The sequence below is a fragment of the Apodemus sylvaticus genome, chromosome 17 (assembly GCF_947179515.1).
Source record: "Apodemus sylvaticus chromosome 17, mApoSyl1.1, whole genome shotgun sequence".
NCBI lineage: Eukaryota > Metazoa > Chordata > Mammalia > Rodentia > Muridae > Apodemus > Apodemus sylvaticus.
The window spans coordinates 67,627,050-67,646,389 of NC_067488.1; the positions used below are offsets into that span (position 1 = coordinate 67,627,050).

Genomic DNA, 19,340 nt, shown 5'->3' on the forward strand with positions numbered 1-19,340 from the left:
GAGAACTACAGAACCCAGGCGCCCACGCGTCATCCGGGCGCCGCTCCTCTAGGAGCTTGCAGATTGGTCACTTGGCCCAGAGGGCGGAGACGAGGAAAGGTATGCCTTCTTCTTGAGGAAAGTCTGTGATTGGCCGAGAAGGCTGCTGGCGTGGTCCCTTTGCTGCCCCAGAGGGTGGGCCCTACCTAGCCACCCCTACCCCAGATCTCTAGGGTTTTATAAGTCCGAGTTTTCCTCAGACTCGGTCTCCCAGGCTGGAGCTTAAGCTTCTAGAGCCTCCGTGTCAAACAAACAAACAAACAAACAAAAAAACATTGCTTTTCTGTGGCTTGTCCTTGGCCTCTCCACTTCACGCAGGCTGCCAGGGTTTGTGCCTCTTTAGATCCGCCCTAGTGAACCTCTCTTTAACTGTCCCGAGAATCATTAGATGGACATTCTGCCGTGTTTTAATCTCAGCTGAAAGATCGCAGGAGTAATTAACGAACTAAAATACGCGCAGAGCTGAACGAATACTTTTGGATCCCCAAAGCCTTGATAGCACCAGAGTGAAAGAAATAGGGGAAATCTTGTGACCTTGGACAGAGGAGAAAGATACCGCGAAAAACGTGATTCAAAGAGTGTGTTTAGAAATGGGTCTAGGATGAGATGTCTTGCTAAAAAGAAATAGGGTTAGAGGTAAAAGAAATCTGTAATGATAATGAAGCGATCGGTCATCCAGGAGCACTGAGGTGGGAAGGGACCTATGGCTGGGTGGATTCCAATTGGGTGAAAATGGAGCAGCGACGAGGGAAGGCCAGCTGGAGATAGCGGTATGACAAGGGACCAGTGCCAGAGCGTTGTGTCTACTGAGGGGCTGCGCTCTCAGGGTATAGGAAAGAGTCTGTAAGACAGGTCACAAGCGGTTCCTACAGAATCTGCAGGAGGACCGAAGTGGGACTGCCGTAGAAACCTCCAGGAAGGAGGCACAGAGTTGCGGCTTGCCAGGAACGAGCCTGGAGCAAGCCGGATGGCAGCCGCGGGCTCCTTTAAGAGGCCGGCGACTCAGGCGCAGCATCCCCCGCTCAGGGCGTGTCCGTCCCGGGGGGCCAGGGGCGGGGGCCTTGGAAGGAGCGGGAGTTCAAGTGGAGTGGGGACGGGGCTTAGAGTAGGGGGTGAGGGCCACAAGCTGGGGCTGACAACCGTGTACCTGAGCTCCACCCGAGCATCGGCGGTGACAGCTCTCCTGGTCCGGTGGAGGGCAACGGGGGGAGGGGAAGGAGGGGAGGAGGAGGAGGAGGCGGGAGCAGCATCCGGAGCGGAGCTGCAGCAGCGCCGCCTTTTGTGCTGCGGCCGCGGAGCCCCCGAGGTGAGAGCCTGGGCGACTTGTGGGGGTGGGGGGTAGGGATGGGTTCGGGTCTTGGGATTCTGTCTTGGAGGGAGGGTCGGAATACAATTGTGGCATGGTGAGGGAGGAGGTGACTCGAGGATGCTGAAGCCGTGGGATGGAGGAACTAGAGCCCTGGACCCGACGCCTGGAGATAGGAAGGAACGCGGCAAAGCTGAGAGATGCGGCGGCCCTGCTTGGAGACCAAAAGCCTCCAAAGCTGTGGTGGATTATGTGGGGATGAGGGTAGCTAGGGAAAAACCTAAAGGACAGCGGGCAAGAGCACATCCTCTTCTCCTCAACCTCAGGACCCGGAGAGAAGGAGGGAGAGTTGTGGCCCCCTCCAGGGAAGGGATGGAAGGGTAAGGCCTAATGTACCCACAGCCTCCCTCCCCCACTCCTGCACCTAATAGACTCTACCTGAAAATTAGGCTGCACCTACACACCTGCATGCCCTGGCAGGGCCCTCTCCCCCTTCCATATGTATTGCCTCTGATCTCCGGCTGTGGCATTCCCTACCACCCAGCTGTTGCACCCCCTCCTCCATTTGGACGTGGTTTTCTCTGTCTCTTCTGCCCGCTCTCGTCTGGGTTCCTTAACCCATTTCCCAGGTCAGGCGCTTCACAAACCTCCTTTTATCTCACACACTCACCAAACTCCTTGGCTTACAATCTTGGTAGGCAAGGCTTTGACTGAGGGTGGAAAGAGAATAGGAGGTGGGCTCCACAAACAGTAGTAGGAATGCAGGGAGGAGCCTTGCAGCTCTCTGTCTTCTGCCTCTTTGGCCTTCAACCAAAAGAGCATGCACATGAGGTCTCACACACCCCAGGCGCCTGGAACCTCACTCTAAACTCCTCTCTTCTTCTGAATCTCCGGGATGCCCCGTGATTTTCAGGTAGAGGGTCTCTCCGACCTTCCACCAGTAGCAAGAATTTGGGAAGGAAAGAGCCCAAGTTCCCTCTGGGCCTTGCTGTCCAGACATTGATGTTTACAAGTTCAAGAACACTGCCACCTCTTGTCTCATGTTTAAGGAGGGAAAGGTATCTGGGCCTCAAGCTGGCCCTAACCAACTGTTAACTTCCAGGAAGACCCCCAAGGTCTGATACTTGTGAAGTCCTAGATCGTTGGTGGGCAGAGGTGGAAGACGGAAAGTGTGACCCAGGTTTCCTAGACTTCTTCACAAGAGAAAAACCCTGCAAAAAGCAGTTACTGCTCTGAGGCCCTGGGAGCGGGGTGGGGTGGGGATAATAATAAAGTCATAGAGGACACAAAATTCCAGCACCCACCTCTGCCTTTGCTGCCCATGCCTAGGGCATAAGAGAATCGGAGATGGCAGCTTTTCTAGAGTTCATTGAAAGGATACCAGCAGAGGACATGGTGGCTTCAGGAGAGTTTGTCCATTAGCCCCCAGAAAGCCTGATCATGTGTGAACCAGGAGAGAGGCCATGCTGTTTTGGGGAGTAGGGAGATTCAGGGAAAGCCCTGTTCTTCAGTTTTATCTATTTATTTCTGGTATTGGGAATTGACCCCAGGGCCTACATTTTGAGGCACAGTGCCACTAAGTTGCCTCCCAGGGCTTGAACTTTAAATCCTCCTGCCTCAGCCTCTTAAATAGCTGAGCCTTTGAGGCCTGGGCTAGCAGGCCTGGCAGGTTGAATTTTTCCTTTTTTCAGCTGGTTCTCTACTTCCCTTTCTTCCTCAGTGTTACCTCTTGTTTTAAGGAGGTAAACAAAGGAAGCACAGAGCAGAGCATGGTAGCAGTACAAGCCTCAGCACAGTGGAGGCAGGGGAGACAAGTGGAGCTCTGTGAGTTCAAGGCCAGCCTGTGTACACAACAAGTTTCAGAGTAGTCAAGACTACATGGAGTCTGTCTCAACAAACTAAAAAGAAAAAACAACTTTGTATCAGGGTCTGGGTTATGGTTCAGCTGGTAAAGCTCCTGACAAACCGTGCATGCAAGAAGCAATGGACAAGGCCCTGGGTTCCATCCTAGCACTGCAGAAAGCCTGCCATGGTGCTTCACTTCCTCATACACTGGGAAAGTTGAGGCAGGAGTTCATGGTCAGATTTGACTACATTGTAAGTTCAAGGCCAGTCTGGGTGACATAAGACCTTGTTTCAAAAAGAAAAAAATATTTTTTCTATATACTTTGTGTGAAACATCATGGGTGCTGTCTATAGAGTGCATCCTGTGTGCCAGGTTCCAGGCCAAGAACTTGTTTTGGTTCTTCATACGCATACTTCAGTGATGCGTATAACATCATCAAGTTACACTGTTGTTGCTTTAGGGATGAGGAAAGTGAAATGACTTAGTTATTCAAGACCCATTAGACAGTCTTGGTGGTGTCTTTCAGTAATCAATGGGCTAAAAAGTAAAAAAAATGCAAGGAGGATCAGGACTTTGAGGCCTGGCATGGCATGACAGCAAACACCTTTAATCTAGGACCCCAATATGCAGAGGCTGGCAGATCTCTAAATTTAAGACTAGCCATGCCAGGCAGTGGTGGTACACCCCTTTAATCCCAGCACTTGGCAGGCAGAGGCAGGTGGATTTCTGAATTTGAGGCCTGGTCTACAGAGCAAATTCCAGTACAGCCAGGACTATACAGAGAAACCTTATCTTAAAAAAAAAAAAAAAGAAAGAAAGAAAAAGAAAAGAAAAAAGACCAACCTGGTTCACACATTAAGTTCCAACCTAGGAGGCAGAGACAGGTGGATTTCTGAGTTCAAGGTCAGCCTGGTTTACAGAGTGAATTCCAGGACAGCCAGGGCTACACAGAGAAACCCTGTCTCCAAAAAAAAAAAAAAGTTCCAACCTAGCCAGGGCTACATAATGAGAGCCCCCCCCCCCATGTCCCTCTCTCTCACACAGATACACACACACAAGGAAAGAAGTCAGCATATGGCTAGAGTTGGTACTTGCAGCCAGGCCTGTCCCACAACCTCAAGTATGACTGACATAGGTACCACTGTCCACATATAGATGCAGAACAACTTTGTTAGCAGACCTCATATACTATAGATCACCCAGTCAATCAGAAGCAGCCCGACTTCTGCTGGTCCTGAGGCCTGTGGCTCCCCCATGCCTAGACCAGGGGCCTGAATGTAGACCAAGAGCATGAATGGATACCTATTACTGCTTTTTTTTTGTTAATTAAAAAAAAAACCCATGTAAAAACAAAACCATCTTTTGTACTAAAGGAAACAATATTATTACTGAAATAACATAGACAAGGCAAAAGAAGAGAGTTAGAAACATACTTGTGATCCACACCTGTAATCCCAGCACTTGGGAGAAGAGACAGAAAGAGTCCAAGTCTGGGTTGTGCTATTTGAGACATCATCTTATTTAAAGAGGAATGGACCCGGGCAGTGGTGGTGCACGCCTTTAATCCTAGCGCTTGGGAGGCAGAGGCAGGCGGATTTCTGAGTTCGAGGCCAGCCTGGTCTATAGAGTGAGTCCCAGGCCAGCCAGGGCTACACAGAGAAATCCTGTCTCGGAAAAAAATAAATAAATAAAAATAAAAAAACAAAAAAAGAAGAGTTGAAATATTCATAATTTCACATGTTACCTTTTTATTAATTTCTAAATTTATGGGCATTGGTGTTCTGCCTTAATGTATGTTTGTGTGAGGGTGTCATATCTTCTGGAACTGGAATTAGTCATGAACTGCCATGTGGGTGCTGGGAATTGAACCTGGTTCCTTTGGAAGAGCACCCAGTGCTTTTAACCACTGAACTATCTCTCCAACTCCCCATCCCTATTCCTTTTTATTTTAAAGATTTATTTTATTTTTGTGAGTAAAGTGTCTGCAAGACACACAAGAAGAGGGCAGCGGAGCCCATTACAGATGGTTGTGAGCCACCATGTGGTTGCTGGAAATTGAACTCAGGACCTCTGGAAGAGCAGTCAGTGCTCTTAACCACTGAGCTATCTTTCTACCTCCCCCACCCACCCCCCACCCCCATTACATTTTTTAAGACAGGGTGTCACTATGTAGCTTAGGTTGGCCTTGGACTCAAGATCCACCCGCCTTAGCCTCTTGGTTTATAGGCACATCTTAACTCACATGGTTCCTTTCAGATGACTTTAAATGAAAATTCAGTTATGGTTCTATATATTCCGCTTCTTCCAGGCTTGACTTACTGTCAGAGAGACTCTGTGACCCCTGTTCTCTGCTTTTATGATATGAGCAAGGCTGCAAGCTAATCTCAGCCATGCCAACAGAAAGGCTGACATTATTCCTTCATTAACCAGAGGGAACCAGCTAGGGGATAAGAATGAGGTGCAGGGCTCCCGGCCTTCCCTACAGTTTGTAGAAGCATGACAGCAAATATGGAATCTTCAGCATGGCTGTTGTCATGTGACCACTGAAACCTGAAATTATCATTGATAGCCAAAAGTCAGAGATTAAGCTTCCCTTTTTTTCTGATTGAACAGGAGAGCTAGTCTCCCTTGAATCCACAAAGATGGATTGTGGAAGTCTAGTTTGTTGGGAAGACAGAACAGATCTAGGAAAATGGTAGGCACAGCTCACTGTACCCTATCTCCTTTTCCTACCTCTCTTCTGCCCTTAAGGCCCGGTAGGAGTCTCACAGAGACCTAACTTGAGGCATGGTGGCTGCTGCATCAACTCTTCTCCCTGAGCAGCACACCCCCAACCCCTCACTGTCTACCTTACTGGCAGAAGTATAGGGAACATCTGGGCCTGACTGGGGAGAACCTGGGGATCTCTGTTCTCAAAGGTAACTTCCTATTCAAAGATAAGGCCTAAAAGAGTGGGCATTCTTTCCATGTGGGGAGAATTCTGGGGTAAGAACAATGGATCCTGTGAAAAGGGAAAGTAAATCTGCAGGCAGGCAGGAAGCACAGCTGCATCCATCAGAAACATCTATCCTTCAAGGGTCTCAAAGACCTTCAAGGTCTCTCAAAGGTAAAGAACCAGGAATCCCAAGCCATGGCCACTTTCCCCTCTGCAACCTCTCCTCAGACTAATTAAAAGAGAGTGGAACCTCGCACCCTGCAGGAAAATGATGTCCAGGCAGGCAGGGATAGTTCAGTGTAAGAACTCCAGGCTTGGGCAGATGGCCACACCTCTGAGCTTAGCCTCCAGGACTGGCCACCACACCAGCCATTGGATTCTGCTGTTAGAGCAAGAGAGCTAGAGAGAATTCAGAGTTGACCTGCTGGCAGGAAATCCTAGAAGGACTGGGGAAGAGGTGAGGGTGACTTACATACAGGTCCTAAGTGTAGACTTGTTGTGGGACCCTGAGTGAACCATCTGTAAAGCAGGAGAACTGGCTGTCTTTAGAGCCTCTCCCTTGGTAGATAAAGGCAGGAACCACTCTGTTCCCTTGCAGTCTGACACGGATGCAGTCCACATTTAATCCTTGTGGTTCAGAGTGACAGTCAAAACCCTCCTCTCTGCCCCACCCCAGGCCCTGCATAATTGATGGCCAGGGAGACAGGTCCCTCCCTCAGGGTGAGAGACTGTCTGGGCCTGGGGCTTCTACTCTGCCCCCCCAAAACCCCGGCGCCAAGGTCAGGGAGACACAGCTGGTGGGTCAGGAATAAAGGAAGCAGAAAGGGGGCATTTGCTGGGAAAGAGGACTCTCCAGTTTACCATAGCTCCCTGGAGACCCTCAACCCTCCCTGTCTTCTTTCAGGTCAATCTGGAAGATCTGTCATCAGCCTGAGGGGTGGTAGGGTACCCTGAACATGGCTGAATACCCTACCTGGGTCTCATCTCCCAGCTTCTTCAGCTATTGCCACTGCCCTAAAAGATGAGCAGGTGAAATGGCTTCTCCACTCTCCCCAGCTGCTGGCCCTGGATACCACAGGGCCCTCTGGGGATGCCTGTGTGATCTGAGGCAGGCAGAGCTGCAAACTGATTCTGAGATGTCATCTTCTCTATGACTAAACTAAGCCCAGCTGATGGAGGGGATGGGTCGCGGGGCACAAACCACTTTAAAAGGCCTGGTGGTGTGATACCCAAAACTCAGCTTCTAGTTAGGAAACAGACAAGGGGAGGGAGAGGTGGTCTGTGGTTTTCATCTCCATCTTCCCAGAGTTCTCTGCTTTTCAAAACCGGCTTTTCAGGCCATCCTCCAGGTTTGACACTGTTGGCCAGTCTCACACCTAGTTCCTTTGACTGTACCTTTCTGGTTGTCCCATCTCCATTTCTTGTGTTTCTGTACCCCAAAGCAACCCCACGAGTCTTCCCCTCCAATCATAGCCACTTTTTCTCCACCAGGTGCCTAGACCAAATAACTGTGCGTGCGGAGGTCAGAGGAAAGTGGGCTTCAGAGCACACAGGCGGGGATGACTTTGGGGCCCGCACCTGCGTGGAGGCTGTAAGCTTAGCCTACCCTCGCCAGCCTGCCCAGGTCAGGGGCGGGCTCCTACGCGTCTCCGCCCCTGCCTCACGTTCACGTGACCTGGGCTAATCTTGTCCCGGTGACTTCACGGGCCCAGTAGTCATGGTTACGCCGCAGCGCCCAGCCCTTCCCCCAGCTGGCTGTGCTCTCTTCTCCCCTCTTGGACCCCTCCCACAGCCGCGCCCCCAGCCCCGCACCACGTGACGGTCGGAAAGGAGGTCGACAGGGGATGGGGCGCCGTAGCAGTAACCCCTTCCACTCCACTTGCCGCGGTGCAGTCACTGGTGGCCAGGCGGTCCAGCAGGTGGGCCGAGAGCATGTGAGAGCCCCAGCCTCGGGGACTTGGTGAGGGAGGCAGAAGCCTTGGGGTCGTTTGCAGGAAATTCTCCGGTGCGTTACAGGCTGGTCTGTGCTCGTAATTGACCTTACGATAGACACCTTGGCTCTCCAAGCCGCACATTTTGTGGGCTATGTCGGCAATTCAGAGGTTGTGGTTCCTGATTTCTGGACCTTGGTTTTCTCTAGACCGTAGGAGGACCAATAATGCCTTTTTTGCTAGGCTGTTCTGAGGGTGCAGGGAATTGAGATACACGGAGCATGTGCGGCCCTGGGTGGGTAGAGCAGTTCTCCAGCTCTGGTTGGAAGCTGAGCGGGAGCCGCGGAGCGGGAAGCTCAGGCTTTGCCCACTCAGAAGGGAATTAACTAGACAGGGTTGGAACTGCACTGAAGACTTCCAGGTTGAAGTGAGACTTGGAAGACAAGAAGGGTAACCTTGTTGGTTGTGGCACCAATGGGGCTAATAATGCCAACTGTATTTGTATAATTTTTAGCTTTTTAATGACTGTGTGTGTGTGTGTGTGTGTGTGTGTGTGTTTTGAGCTAATGGCACCTCGCACTTGCAGGGCCTTGGATCCCCTGGAACTGGAGTTATAGAGGTTGTGAGCACCATGTGGATGCTGGGAATGGAACCCCAGTCATCTGCAAGAAAAGTAAGCACTCTTGACTCTCACCCTCTCTTCAGTCCCTTAGCACATATTAATTACACATAATAATGGGTTCCATTATGACATTTTAATACGTGTGTAACGTACTTGATCACCCATATTCCCCATAACTCTGGTTTCATTTCTACATCCTGCTTGCCCCTTTTCATTGTCACATTGGTTTTTTGTGACCCACAGAGTTTAACTAGGTTTGCTAATAGCATCATGAATGTGGGTTAATTTACAGTATCATGAGCACCTTACCATGGTTATACCATCAAAGAAAATGTCTTTCCCTCTCCCCAGCAACCATTAGCTGCATGTATAGTCACAATAATAGAGGACCAGAGGGAGGGAAGAAGTGATGTGGTATGAGCCCTCCATACCTCAGGACTGCATGTTCACATATCCAATATTGTGCAGGTCTTATGCTAATAATCACCATATCCCTAGAGTTCATGGGTTTGTTTGTTTGTTTGTTTGTTTGTTTGTTTGTTTTTAAGACCAAGTTTCACTCTGTAGCCTAGGCTGGCCTGAAACTCACTATGAAGCCAGAGATGACCTTGAACGTCTGATCCTCTCACCTCCATCCCTAAGTGCTGGGACTGCTGGTATGTGCCATTGTGCCTAGTGTGTGTGCTGATGTGGATTGAACTCAAGGCCTCTTCCATGCTATGCAAGCACCCTACCAACTGAGCTACATCCCCAGCCTTCCCACCTTAGAGTGGTATATTGTATCAAGGATTAATTGTAGTAATACAGTTATACTAAATGCTAATGTATATAATAATTTCTTGAAAAGTTCATGTTGTCTTTGGATACAATTCAGAACCCTGGTATAGCTTTGTGTCCAGGGTGGCCTAGATATAAACACAAGTAAGCCACTAAGGTGTCTAAAGCAAAAGGGGCTGATGAGTTTGTATTTTGGATCTTTCAGAAGCTGGATGAAAAATTAAGAAAAAGCTTAAGAGGCATTTGTCCTAGGCCAGGTGGTGACAGCTAATGAACCTGGACTAGAAAAAACAAAGTTTTTGGTTTGGACTAGAATGGACTAGAATGACAAAGTGTAATTAATTTTTTTAATTATTGTATATTGTGTATGAATAATTTTACCTGTATGCATGTATGTGTACCAAGTGTGAGCCTGTTGGATTCTTTGGAACTGGGGCTACAGATAATTGTGAGCTACCATGTGGATGTGACATTGAAACCCAGATCCTCTGCAAAAGCAACTAGTGCTTTTAGACACTGAACCCAGCCCAGTAGGTAGGATTTTCAAATATGCTAGTCACAGAATCAGCTGAGGTGCTTGTTAACTATGCAGATCCCAAACTAGTCCCATGCCCAGTGAGAGTCGTTAAAAGAAAGGACTGCAGATGTCTAGGCAAGCTGCGACTGTGTTCCCAAACTTCCTTTGCATCATGCTCTGAGCACATCCCTCTCTGGCACCCCACACACTGTGGTTTATTCCCAGGAGACTACTGCAGGGGCTGAAAAGCTTTCTTCAGAAGCTATTAGATTATTGTCAGGGAACCTTTCATCTCATCCTATGATACCCAACTAAATATGCAGCAGGAAGAATGGTATGCCTCTTGGTATCAAGTGCTGAAATAAGCCTGAAAAATTGTGAGAGTTTGTTGTGCCTGAGTGCTAGTGCTACCTAGTTCAGCTCTTTGTATGACTGGAGAAAGACACTTAACTATACTTTACTTGAATCAAATGTAAAACTTAGAATTTTTTTTTTAATTTGGTTTTTTTCGAGACAGGGTTTCTCTGTGTAGCTCTGGCTGTCCTGGCACTCACTCTGTACACCAGGGTGGCCTCGAACTTAGAACTCTGCCTGCCTCAGCCTCCCAGAGTGCCACTACCGCCCAGCTAAAACTTAGATTTTTTGCTGTTGTATTTGCAGTGCCAGCTAGGGACTAGATCCATTACCTATGCCTATTTGTATTGTATTTTTAGTTTGCTTCAGTTTTTTCTACATAAGGTACATTTCTATGTAACCCATGCTGGCTTCATATCGAGGATTCTCTTGCCTCTGCCTCTCACGTGCCAGGATATATGGTACATACTGCAAGGTCCAGCTGGATTTGTGGAATTTATTATTTTTGCTGATAGTCAGGGTCATTTGTAGCTCAGACTGGTCTCAGATTCACTGCTTAGTCAATGACATTGAGTGTTTGATCCTCCTGCCTCTACCTCCCAAGTGCTGGGCTGATGAGCCAGTGTGCCACGCTCGGGTTTAGGCAGCCCAGGGCCTTTACATTCTAGGCAAGTGCTCTACCTGAGCTACATCCTCAACCCATTTTTATTTCACACAAGGTCTCCTGTATTCAGGCCAACTTCAGATTTGCTATGTATGACCTTGAACCGATTGTTGCCTCCACCTCTCCAGTGATGGGATCACAGGCATGCACCACCACAGTAGGCTTATTTAGTGTAAGGGCTCTCTGTTCATGCTTGGCAAGCACTTTACCAACTGAGTCACACACACACACACACACACACACACACACACACACCCCGTTCCTAGATTTGTAATTTTTAATTAGTGCTATTTAAGTAGCACACAGCTATGAACTGGGACATATTTCTACTGCCTGGGGAGCTGAATCTTGGTTTGGGGTGATGAGGTAGGATGATAGGGAAGAAAAAAGAGAGGAACCCTCTTTTGACCTCCAGAAAGCAGCTGATGAAGGATGGGATGGACTCAGGAGAATGACGCTGGAAGCTAGAGCTTCACACAACCCCACTGGATAATTCTGCCCTCAACCCCTTTCTTTTTCCAGTTGTGCTGAGGGGATAACACAGCTCTGTGGTTACGGTTCTAGACAAAGGATCACATCCCACTGGAGAAGCCTAAGTGGGTACCTGTAAGCAGAGAAGACAGAAAGGTCCAGATACTGGGTATTCCTGGGAAGGTCTCAGTGACTGTTGACTAGGGAAGCCCAGGAAAATTGTCTGGGTGCCTGAATGGAAAGCCTTCCAGTACCATGTATCATCATGAGGGAGGTCTAGGTGTATTGCCACCGTGTGCTGGAGATCTAGATCCAAGGTAAAGTGTCTGACTCCTAGGCTGGACCTAGTGGTGCATACCTTTAATCTTAGCACAAAGGAAACAGGCTGGCAGAGCTCCGTTAAGGCCAGGCTATTCTACATAGAGTTCCAGGACAACCAGCCCTACACATGTATGTGTATGTTTTGTGTGTGGTGGTGGGGCCTCTGATTCATATAACATCTGTGTCTTTTACAGTCAACCTCAGCTGACAAGAATGGTTGCTGCAGGGGTTAATGACAACTGCAAAGCAAAGAGGAATTATTTCATTTGCTTTATTTTATTTTATTTTATTTTTTGGTATATTTTTCTCACTGCACAAACAATGCTGGCTTTGAACTCTGCCTTCCAAGTGTGTGTGCCACCATAGGAGGCCAATTTTTATTATTACAAAAAAAAAAAAATTTGCCAGGCAGTGGTAGCGCACACCTGTAATCCCAGCACCCTGGGAGGCAGAGGCAGGCGAATTTCTGAGTTCGAGGACAGCCTGGTCTACAGAGTGAGTTCCAGGACAGCCAGGGCTACACAGAGAAACCCTGTCTCCAAAAAACCAAATCCAAAAAACAAAAAAAAAAAAAAAAAAAAAGAAAGAAAAGAAAAAAAAAGAAAAACATTTTTTTAGATTTATGTCTATTGGTGTTTTGCTTACATGTATGTGAATGCATTGTGTATGTACAGTGACTGGGGAAGCTAGAAGAGAGTATTGGATAACCCAGAACTGGATTTTCAGATGGTTGTTAGTCATGTAGTAGGTTCTAAGACTCAAAGCCAGGTCCTCTCCAAGAGCACCAAGTACTCAATGCTGAGCCATCTCTCCAGACCTTGCTTTTGTTTTTGATTTTGACATGCTGGGCATGAAACCCAGGGATTCAAGTATGTAAGTTAAATCTTGCATGATGAAACTATGATTACACCACCATCATCGTTCCTTTTGCAGTAGTGGGTTAGTCCAGTGCACATGGTGAATGTTTTATATTCTACTATTCTAGCCTTTGTTCTTGAGTTTGATTCATAAAAACAAACCAACCCCCCCCCCCAAAAAATGTGGGGCGTGTGAATGTGCTGTAGTACATGAGAAGCCAAACAACACTTTTGGGGGTTGGTTTTCCTTCCACTGAGGAATTCACTAGGCTTGCACAGCAAATTCTTTTACCCACTGAGCCTTTTTTTAAGCTAGTACCTGAGTGGGTTTTTGCTTTCCTTTGATGATACTCAAGTATATTACTTGTATATAAGAGTATTATTGATCACTAATAGATACCAAGAGGAAGCTCATCTGTATTGTTTCCCATAGGGTATAGTGACACTCAGGCCAACTCCAGCTAGGTACAATGCGCTCTTGCAGTAACTGGCTGATGGCCCTTCCCTCCTTTATTCCTTACAGGGCTCCAGAGGCCATGGCCTGCCTCCATGAAACCCGAACACCCTCCCCTTCCTTTGGGGGCTTTGTGTCTACTCTAAGTGAGGCTTCCATGCGAAAGCTGGATCCAGACACTTCTGACTGCACCCCTGAGAAGGACCTGACACCTACCCAATGTGTACTTCGAGATGTTGTGCCTCTAGGTGGGCAGGGTGGGGGAGGGCCCAGCCCCTCCCCAGGTGGAGAGCCTCCCCCAGAGCCTTTTGCCAATAGTGTCCTGCAGCTACATGAGCAGGATACAGTTGGGCCAGGGGGAGCCACTGGGTCACCTGAGAGTCGAGCATCTAGAGTTCGAGCTGATGAGGTGCGTCTGCAGTGCCAGAGTGGCAGTGGCTTCCTTGAAGGTCTTTTTGGCTGCCTGCGCCCTGTCTGGACAATGATTGGCAAAGCCTACTCCACAGAACACAAGCAACAGCAGGAAGGTAGGCCAGATCCCTGTAGGAACACCCTCTGTTTCCTTGAACAATGCTACCAAACTTGCCAGTCACCTAACCAGCTTTATTTTCCTTTACATTTCTTTCTGGTGCTGGAATTAAACAAACACTACATGCTAGATTGTTTTACTGCACAGCTGAATCCTCAGTATTTTCAGTATTTTCTCACACTGTGCTAGGAAACTGAACCCAAGAATTTGGGTTTTACACATCCTAGCCAAGTCCTCTACAAATGAGCTATACCCTTATGTCCACTCAGCCTACTTTGTTCTCTCATCATTGATATATTCAACCAAACCTTGAGTGTCTCAAGTTCAGTGCAGATCTTTCTGAGCCTGTGGCACTGTGCCTCCTACCTACAGACCTTTGGGAAGTCCCCTTTGAGGAAATCCTGGACCTGCAGTGGGTAGGCTCAGGGGCTCAGGGTGCCGTTTTCCTGGGACGCTTCCATGGGGAGGAGGTAGCTGTGAAGAAGGTTCGAGATCTCAAGGAGACCGACATCAAGCATCTTCGAAAGCTGAAGCACCCCAACATCATCACTTTCAAGTGAGGTCCAGGGCAGGGGCTGGGGACACTATGACACACAGGACTCCCCTCGCCTGGGACTATATATATATCCCTTCTCAAAGGAGACCCAGAAATGGCACGGGTAGAAATGTAGGTCCCAGGTACACAAGGCAGATAGTAAGCTTTACCCCTGTCTGCCCCTCAGGGGTGTTTGCACACAGGCCCCCTGCTACTGCATCCTTATGGAGTTCTGTGCCCAAGGACAGCTATATGAAGTGCTCAGGGCAGGCCGTCCTGTCACCCCCTCCTTGCTGGTTGACTGGTCCATGGGCATCGCTGGTGGCATGAATTACCTGCACCTGCACAAGATCATACACAGAGACCTGAAGTCACCCAAGTGAGTAAGCGTGCAAGCTGATGTGCCTGTAGGTGACCTACCCACAGCAGGTTGGCTGCCTCCCTACATTTTAGGTTCTGCCCTAAATCCATCCCTTCTTCCAAGTGGTGGAGGACTGTGTTGAGCCTCTCAAATTTAAGTGTGTTAAATATTATAAAATAGCAGCAGTTGGATGGGTGTATGGAGGGATGTGGATCCTGGCTGACCACACTCTTTACCAGCATGCTAATCACATACGACGATGTGGTGAAGATCTCAGATTTTGGCACGTCCAAGGAGCTGAGTGACAAGAGCACCAAGATGTCCTTTGCAGGAACAGTAGCCTGGATGGCTCCTGAAGTGATCAGAAATGAACCTGTGTCTGAGAAGGTTGACATCTGGTAAGCATCAGGATGAGACTTTTAGGACTGGTACAGAGGATGTATAGGTCTGAAAAGAACCCTTCCAAATGATGTTTTCTTGTCCACAGGTCCTTCGGGGTGGTGCTATGGGAACTACTGACTGGAGAAATTCCCTACAAAGATGTAGATTCTTCAGCCATCATCTGGGGTGTGGGAAGCAACAGCCTCCACCTGCCTGTACCCTCCAGCTGCCCAGATGGCTTTAAAATTCTGCTCCGCCAGTGCTGGTAAGGATGGCCTAGCTAGGGAGACTGGACTGACAAAAAGAACAGCTAGAACTCAAAGACATCTAGGCTCAGATGTCCTTAACCAAAACTAAGCCAAAACTTTCTAATGTCTCCAAGGTTCAGGACTCAGAATGTATACTAAGGGAACTGACAACAGGCTGCACAAAACACATCAGATTCAAAGAGTTGCATCATGTCTTCTTTGAACATGTATCTGATTTGATCCAATGGGCAGTATTTATTATCCCAGGTTGCTCTAAATCAGAAAGCCATCACTGAGCAGGACTGGCGGCTGGCTCATCGAGTTGACTTAGTCCCCAAGTGAGAAAGACTGAACCTGTTACTGACATTCCCAGCGCTTCCTTTGACTGAATCACTTAAAAGTTGTAGGGAAAGGTGTGGCCCTTGCTGGCCTAGAAGTTGAATGGTATATGCCACCACAACCAGACATCAAAAGCTTTATTTGGGTATAAATATCACAGCCAGGAGCTGGTAGTATATGCCTTTAATTCCAGCACTTGAGGAGGTAGATGCCAGCCTGGCGTACAAAATGAGTCCCAGGACAACTAGAACTACATGGAGAAACCCTGTCTCAAAAAAATCAAAAAGGGAAAATTAAGTAGGTTAAATAGACCTATGTGATATTTTGGTGTTAACAAATGGTGTCAGATTACACTCTAGGAAAAGATGCTCTGGTTCCTTTCTAATCCACCCTCATTATTTCACAACTCCATTTTAGGAACAGCAAACCACGAAACCGCCCATCATTCCGACAGATCTTGCTGCACTTGGATATCGCCTCAGCTGATGTGCTCTCTACACCCCAGGAGACTTACTTTAAGTCCCAGGTGTGCTTTGGGTGGAAAAACAGATCTTTGACCCTTTCAGGCATGGCAGCTTTGATGTGACCAGTAAATGTGACTTAATAAGTCCTTAGAGAAATGTCCATTCTCTTTTGCTTGTAACTTACAGTGGCTCAGGCACAGGTCTGAGGTGACAGGGACAAAGTCCTCACTCCCTCCCACATGTCTCTCCATCCCTAGGCAGAGTGGCGGGAAGAAGTAAAACTGCACTTTGAAAAGATTAAGTCAGAAGGGACCTGTCTGCACCGCTTAGAAGAGGAACTGGTGATGCGGAGAAGGGAGGAACTCAGGTATGTGCCTATTTAGGAAAGTGAGTCTTATCTAAACAGCAGGAAACATTCATCTTGGAGTCACAGAGAACAGGGTCCAGCAAGGGAACCCACCTAACACGGGAAAATCATATGCCCTTTCAGACATGCCCTGGACATCAGGGAGCATTATGAACGGAAACTGGAGAGAGCCAACAATCTGTACATGGAACTGAATGCTCTCATGTTGCAACTAGAACTCAAAGAGAGGGAATTGCTCAGGTAATTAACCCTTAAGACAGTAGCTCACCCCTAGTTTTCATTCATCTAACCAATTTAGGAGACCCAACTGAGTCTGAATTTTTTTTTTTTTTAGGCGAGAGCAGGCTCTAGAAAGAAGGTGTCCTGGTCTACTCAAGTCACACCCTTCCCGGGGCCTCCTACATGGAAACACTATGGAGAAGCTCATCAAGAAAAGGAACGTGCCACAGAAACTGTCACCCCATAGCAAAAGGTGGGAATCAGGAGGATTAAGGCTTGCATATGGCAGGAGGGATCCCGGCAAGATCACTTTAGTGGGGGGATGGATACTTAACACTGTTAATCTGAACATTGTACTTTTCCTCCCCTACCAGGCCAGATATTCTCAAGACAGAGTCTTTGCTACCTAAACTAGATGCAGCCCTAAGTGGGGTGGGGCTCCCTGGGTGTCCTAAGGGCCCTCCTTCACCTGGAAGGAGTCGTCGAGGCAAGACCCGTCACCGAAAGGCCAGTGCCAAGGGCAGCTGTGGAGACCTGCCTGGCCTTCGCACAGTTTTGCCACATCAGGAGAATGGAGGACTAGGAAGCCCAGGGGGCCTAGGAGTGGGCCTTTCAGCTTGGGATGCCTGCCCCCCTGCTCTCCGTGGACTCCACCATGACCTTCTACTCCGAAAGATGTCTTCATCATCCCCAGACCTGCTATCAGCAGCGCTGGGAGCCAGAGGCCGAGGGGCTACAGGGGGAGCTCGGGATCCTGGCTCACCACCTCCACCCCAGGGCGACACTCCTCCAAGTGAGGGATCAGCTCCTGGTTCCACCAGCCCAGATTCACCTGGGGGAGCTAAAGGGGAACCACCTCCACCAGTAGGGCCTGGAGAAGGTGTGGGGCTGCTGGGAACTGGAAGGGAAGGGACTGCAGGCCGGGGAGGAAACCGGGCTGGGTCCCAGCACTTGACTCCCGCTGCGCTGCTGTACAGGGCTGCTGTGACTCGAAGTCAGGTAAAGTATGAGGATGTCCTGCTCCACACCCACTTTCCTTAATCTCCTTACGGGTCTAAGTGCTATACCCCAACCCCACTCAACTATGTACACTTACCCAATTCTTAATGACTTTTTACCATATTTTGACTGTTTTACTTATACATATCTACCCACACCCATCTCTACTGTAGAAACGTGGTATCTCTTCTGAAGAGGAAGAAGGAGAAGTTGACAGTGAAGTAGAGCTACCCCCAAGTCAAAGGTGAGTGGTGCTGTAATGGCATCTTATCACTTTGGAAACTTTAGGACCACACACAAGCTGTAACCATGCCTCAACATTTAGGTGGCCTCAGGGCCCGAACATGCGTCAGTCACTATCTACATTCAGCTCAGAGAACCCATCAGATGTGGAGGAAGGTACAGCTAGTGAGCCTTCCCCAAGTGGCACACCAGAAGTTGGCAGTACCAACACTGATGAGCGGCCAGATGAACGTTCTGATGACATGTGCTCACAGGGCTCAGAAATTCCATTGGACCTACCTACTTCAGAGGTGGTCCCTGAACGTGAAGCCAGCTCCTTGCCAATGCAACACCAAGATGGCCAGGTAAGTTTGAGTTGCAACCACCAAACACTGACAAGTGAACTGGGATCAGAAACCAGTCATTTGAGAATCTAAAGATCATTAGCCTTCAAGCCACCAGTTTTCTCTATAACCATGAAATCAAGTATCCATGTAAGTAGTATTGGAGTCTAGCCTTAGACCTCCAGTGTAAAAGCACCCCACTGAAGGGCCCTGAAGAAATCTGTAATGCTGAGAGATGCTGAGCTCTCCCTACCTCACTGCATTTCTACTCTTCACAGGGCCCCAATCCTGAGGACTCAGACTGTGACAGCACTGAATTGGACAACTCTAACAGCATTGATGCCTTGCGGCCCCCAGCCTCCCTTCCTCCATGAAAGACACTCTAATTCCTTGTACATAGAGAAATATTTATATAAATAATATATATGCGCCACATAATCAACAGATAGATGGGGTTTCTTAGCCTTACTCAGGCTTAAGAGTGAACAACGCCCTGACCAATTACTGAATAAGTTCTGGGGATACTGGCAGCTGTGGGAACGAAAGACTCCAAGTACTACCCTAGAGCTATAAGGAAAGGAAGCTGGCCCCTTCTTGCTTCACCCCATTCCTTATGTTGAACAAGCAAATAGGCAATAGAAAAGCCAGGCTTGTCTCTATACTGTCTATCCCTGAACATTGGGGGGCAGGAAGATGATTCACTTAAAACTGCACTTTTATTTTCTGTTTACTGTTTACACATTTTGCACTTGGGAACAGGGAAACTAAGGCTAGGTCCTCTCTCTGAGGTTTCTCAGGTGGCAATGTAACTCATTTCTTTGTTCCTGTTTCTCTGCCCAAGTCACGGCTTTGGGCCCAGAGGCAAGTTAGAAGACATAATAGCATGTGATGGCTCAGGCTGAAGAACTGGGGTGCTGTTCAAGTCCCCGGTGTTATCTTGGTGCCTGGTAGGGGTGGGGACTGTCATATTGTAACCCCTGTGAACAACCTTGAAATATAACCACTCCATGCAGGCCCAACTGTTGAGGGTTTTCTTGGTGAATGAGTGGAGTGGTAATACATGGTTTAAGCCTTGGACTTTTATCTGAGGAATTTGGACAAGTAACATAAATGACTGCAGGTAAACTTTTCTAAATGATTTCAGGACAAGAATATGAGAAGGTCTCAAAACACCTGTGGAGAAAACTTAAATGAACAATTACTAGAACTTAAAATTAAAGTATGCAAGGTAGAATAAG

General features: G+C 48.2%; 1 protein-coding gene across 6 annotated transcripts; it reads left to right on the top strand.

Moving 5' to 3' along the window:
• Window positions 1–2: 2 nt before the first annotated feature.
• On the top strand, window positions 3–19,121 carry Map3k12 (mitogen-activated protein kinase kinase kinase 12). Of its 6 annotated transcripts, none has more exons than XM_052161791.1 (16): window positions 3–99; window positions 8,644–8,730; window positions 9,247–9,335; window positions 13,164–13,621; window positions 13,996–14,179; window positions 14,346–14,537; window positions 14,759–14,917; window positions 15,007–15,165; window positions 15,905–16,013; window positions 16,209–16,318; window positions 16,442–16,558; window positions 16,653–16,790; window positions 16,912–17,536; window positions 17,710–17,780; window positions 17,862–18,123; window positions 18,381–19,121. In XM_052161791.1, exons 4-16 carry the CDS (start codon window positions 13,177–13,179, stop codon window positions 18,474–18,476), a joined length of 2,667 nt encoding a protein of 888 aa, XP_052017751.1. In that variant the 5' UTR covers window positions 3–99; window positions 8,644–8,730; window positions 9,247–9,335; window positions 13,164–13,176; the 3' UTR covers window positions 18,477–19,121. The 6 variants fall into 6 exon arrangements, with proteins under 6 accessions (XP_052017751.1, XP_052017754.1, XP_052017753.1 ...); XM_052161793.1 differs by lacking the exon at window positions 3–99 and adding an exon at window positions 1,121–1,345 and having other exon boundaries at window positions 9,228–9,335; XM_052161790.1 differs by lacking the exon at window positions 3–99 and adding an exon at window positions 1,121–1,345.
• The last annotated feature ends 219 nt before the right edge of the window (window positions 19,122–19,340 follow it).

What these genes read in the sequence shown, in the direction of transcription:
- Map3k12 (XM_052161791.1), top strand. Translation starts at nt 13,177, where the DNA reads ATGGCCTGCCTCCATGAAACCCGAACACCCTCCCCTTCCTTTGGGGGC. An exon ending in TCTGAGAAGGTTGACATCTG is followed by an intron (nt 14,918 to 15,006) that starts GTAAGCATCAGG and finishes TCTTGTCCACAG; the next exon opens with GTCCTTCGGGGTGGTGCTAT. An exon ending in CTGTCACCCCATAGCAAAAG is followed by an intron (nt 16,791 to 16,911) that starts GTGGGAATCAGG and finishes CTCCCCTACCAG; the next exon opens with GCCAGATATTCTCAAGACAG.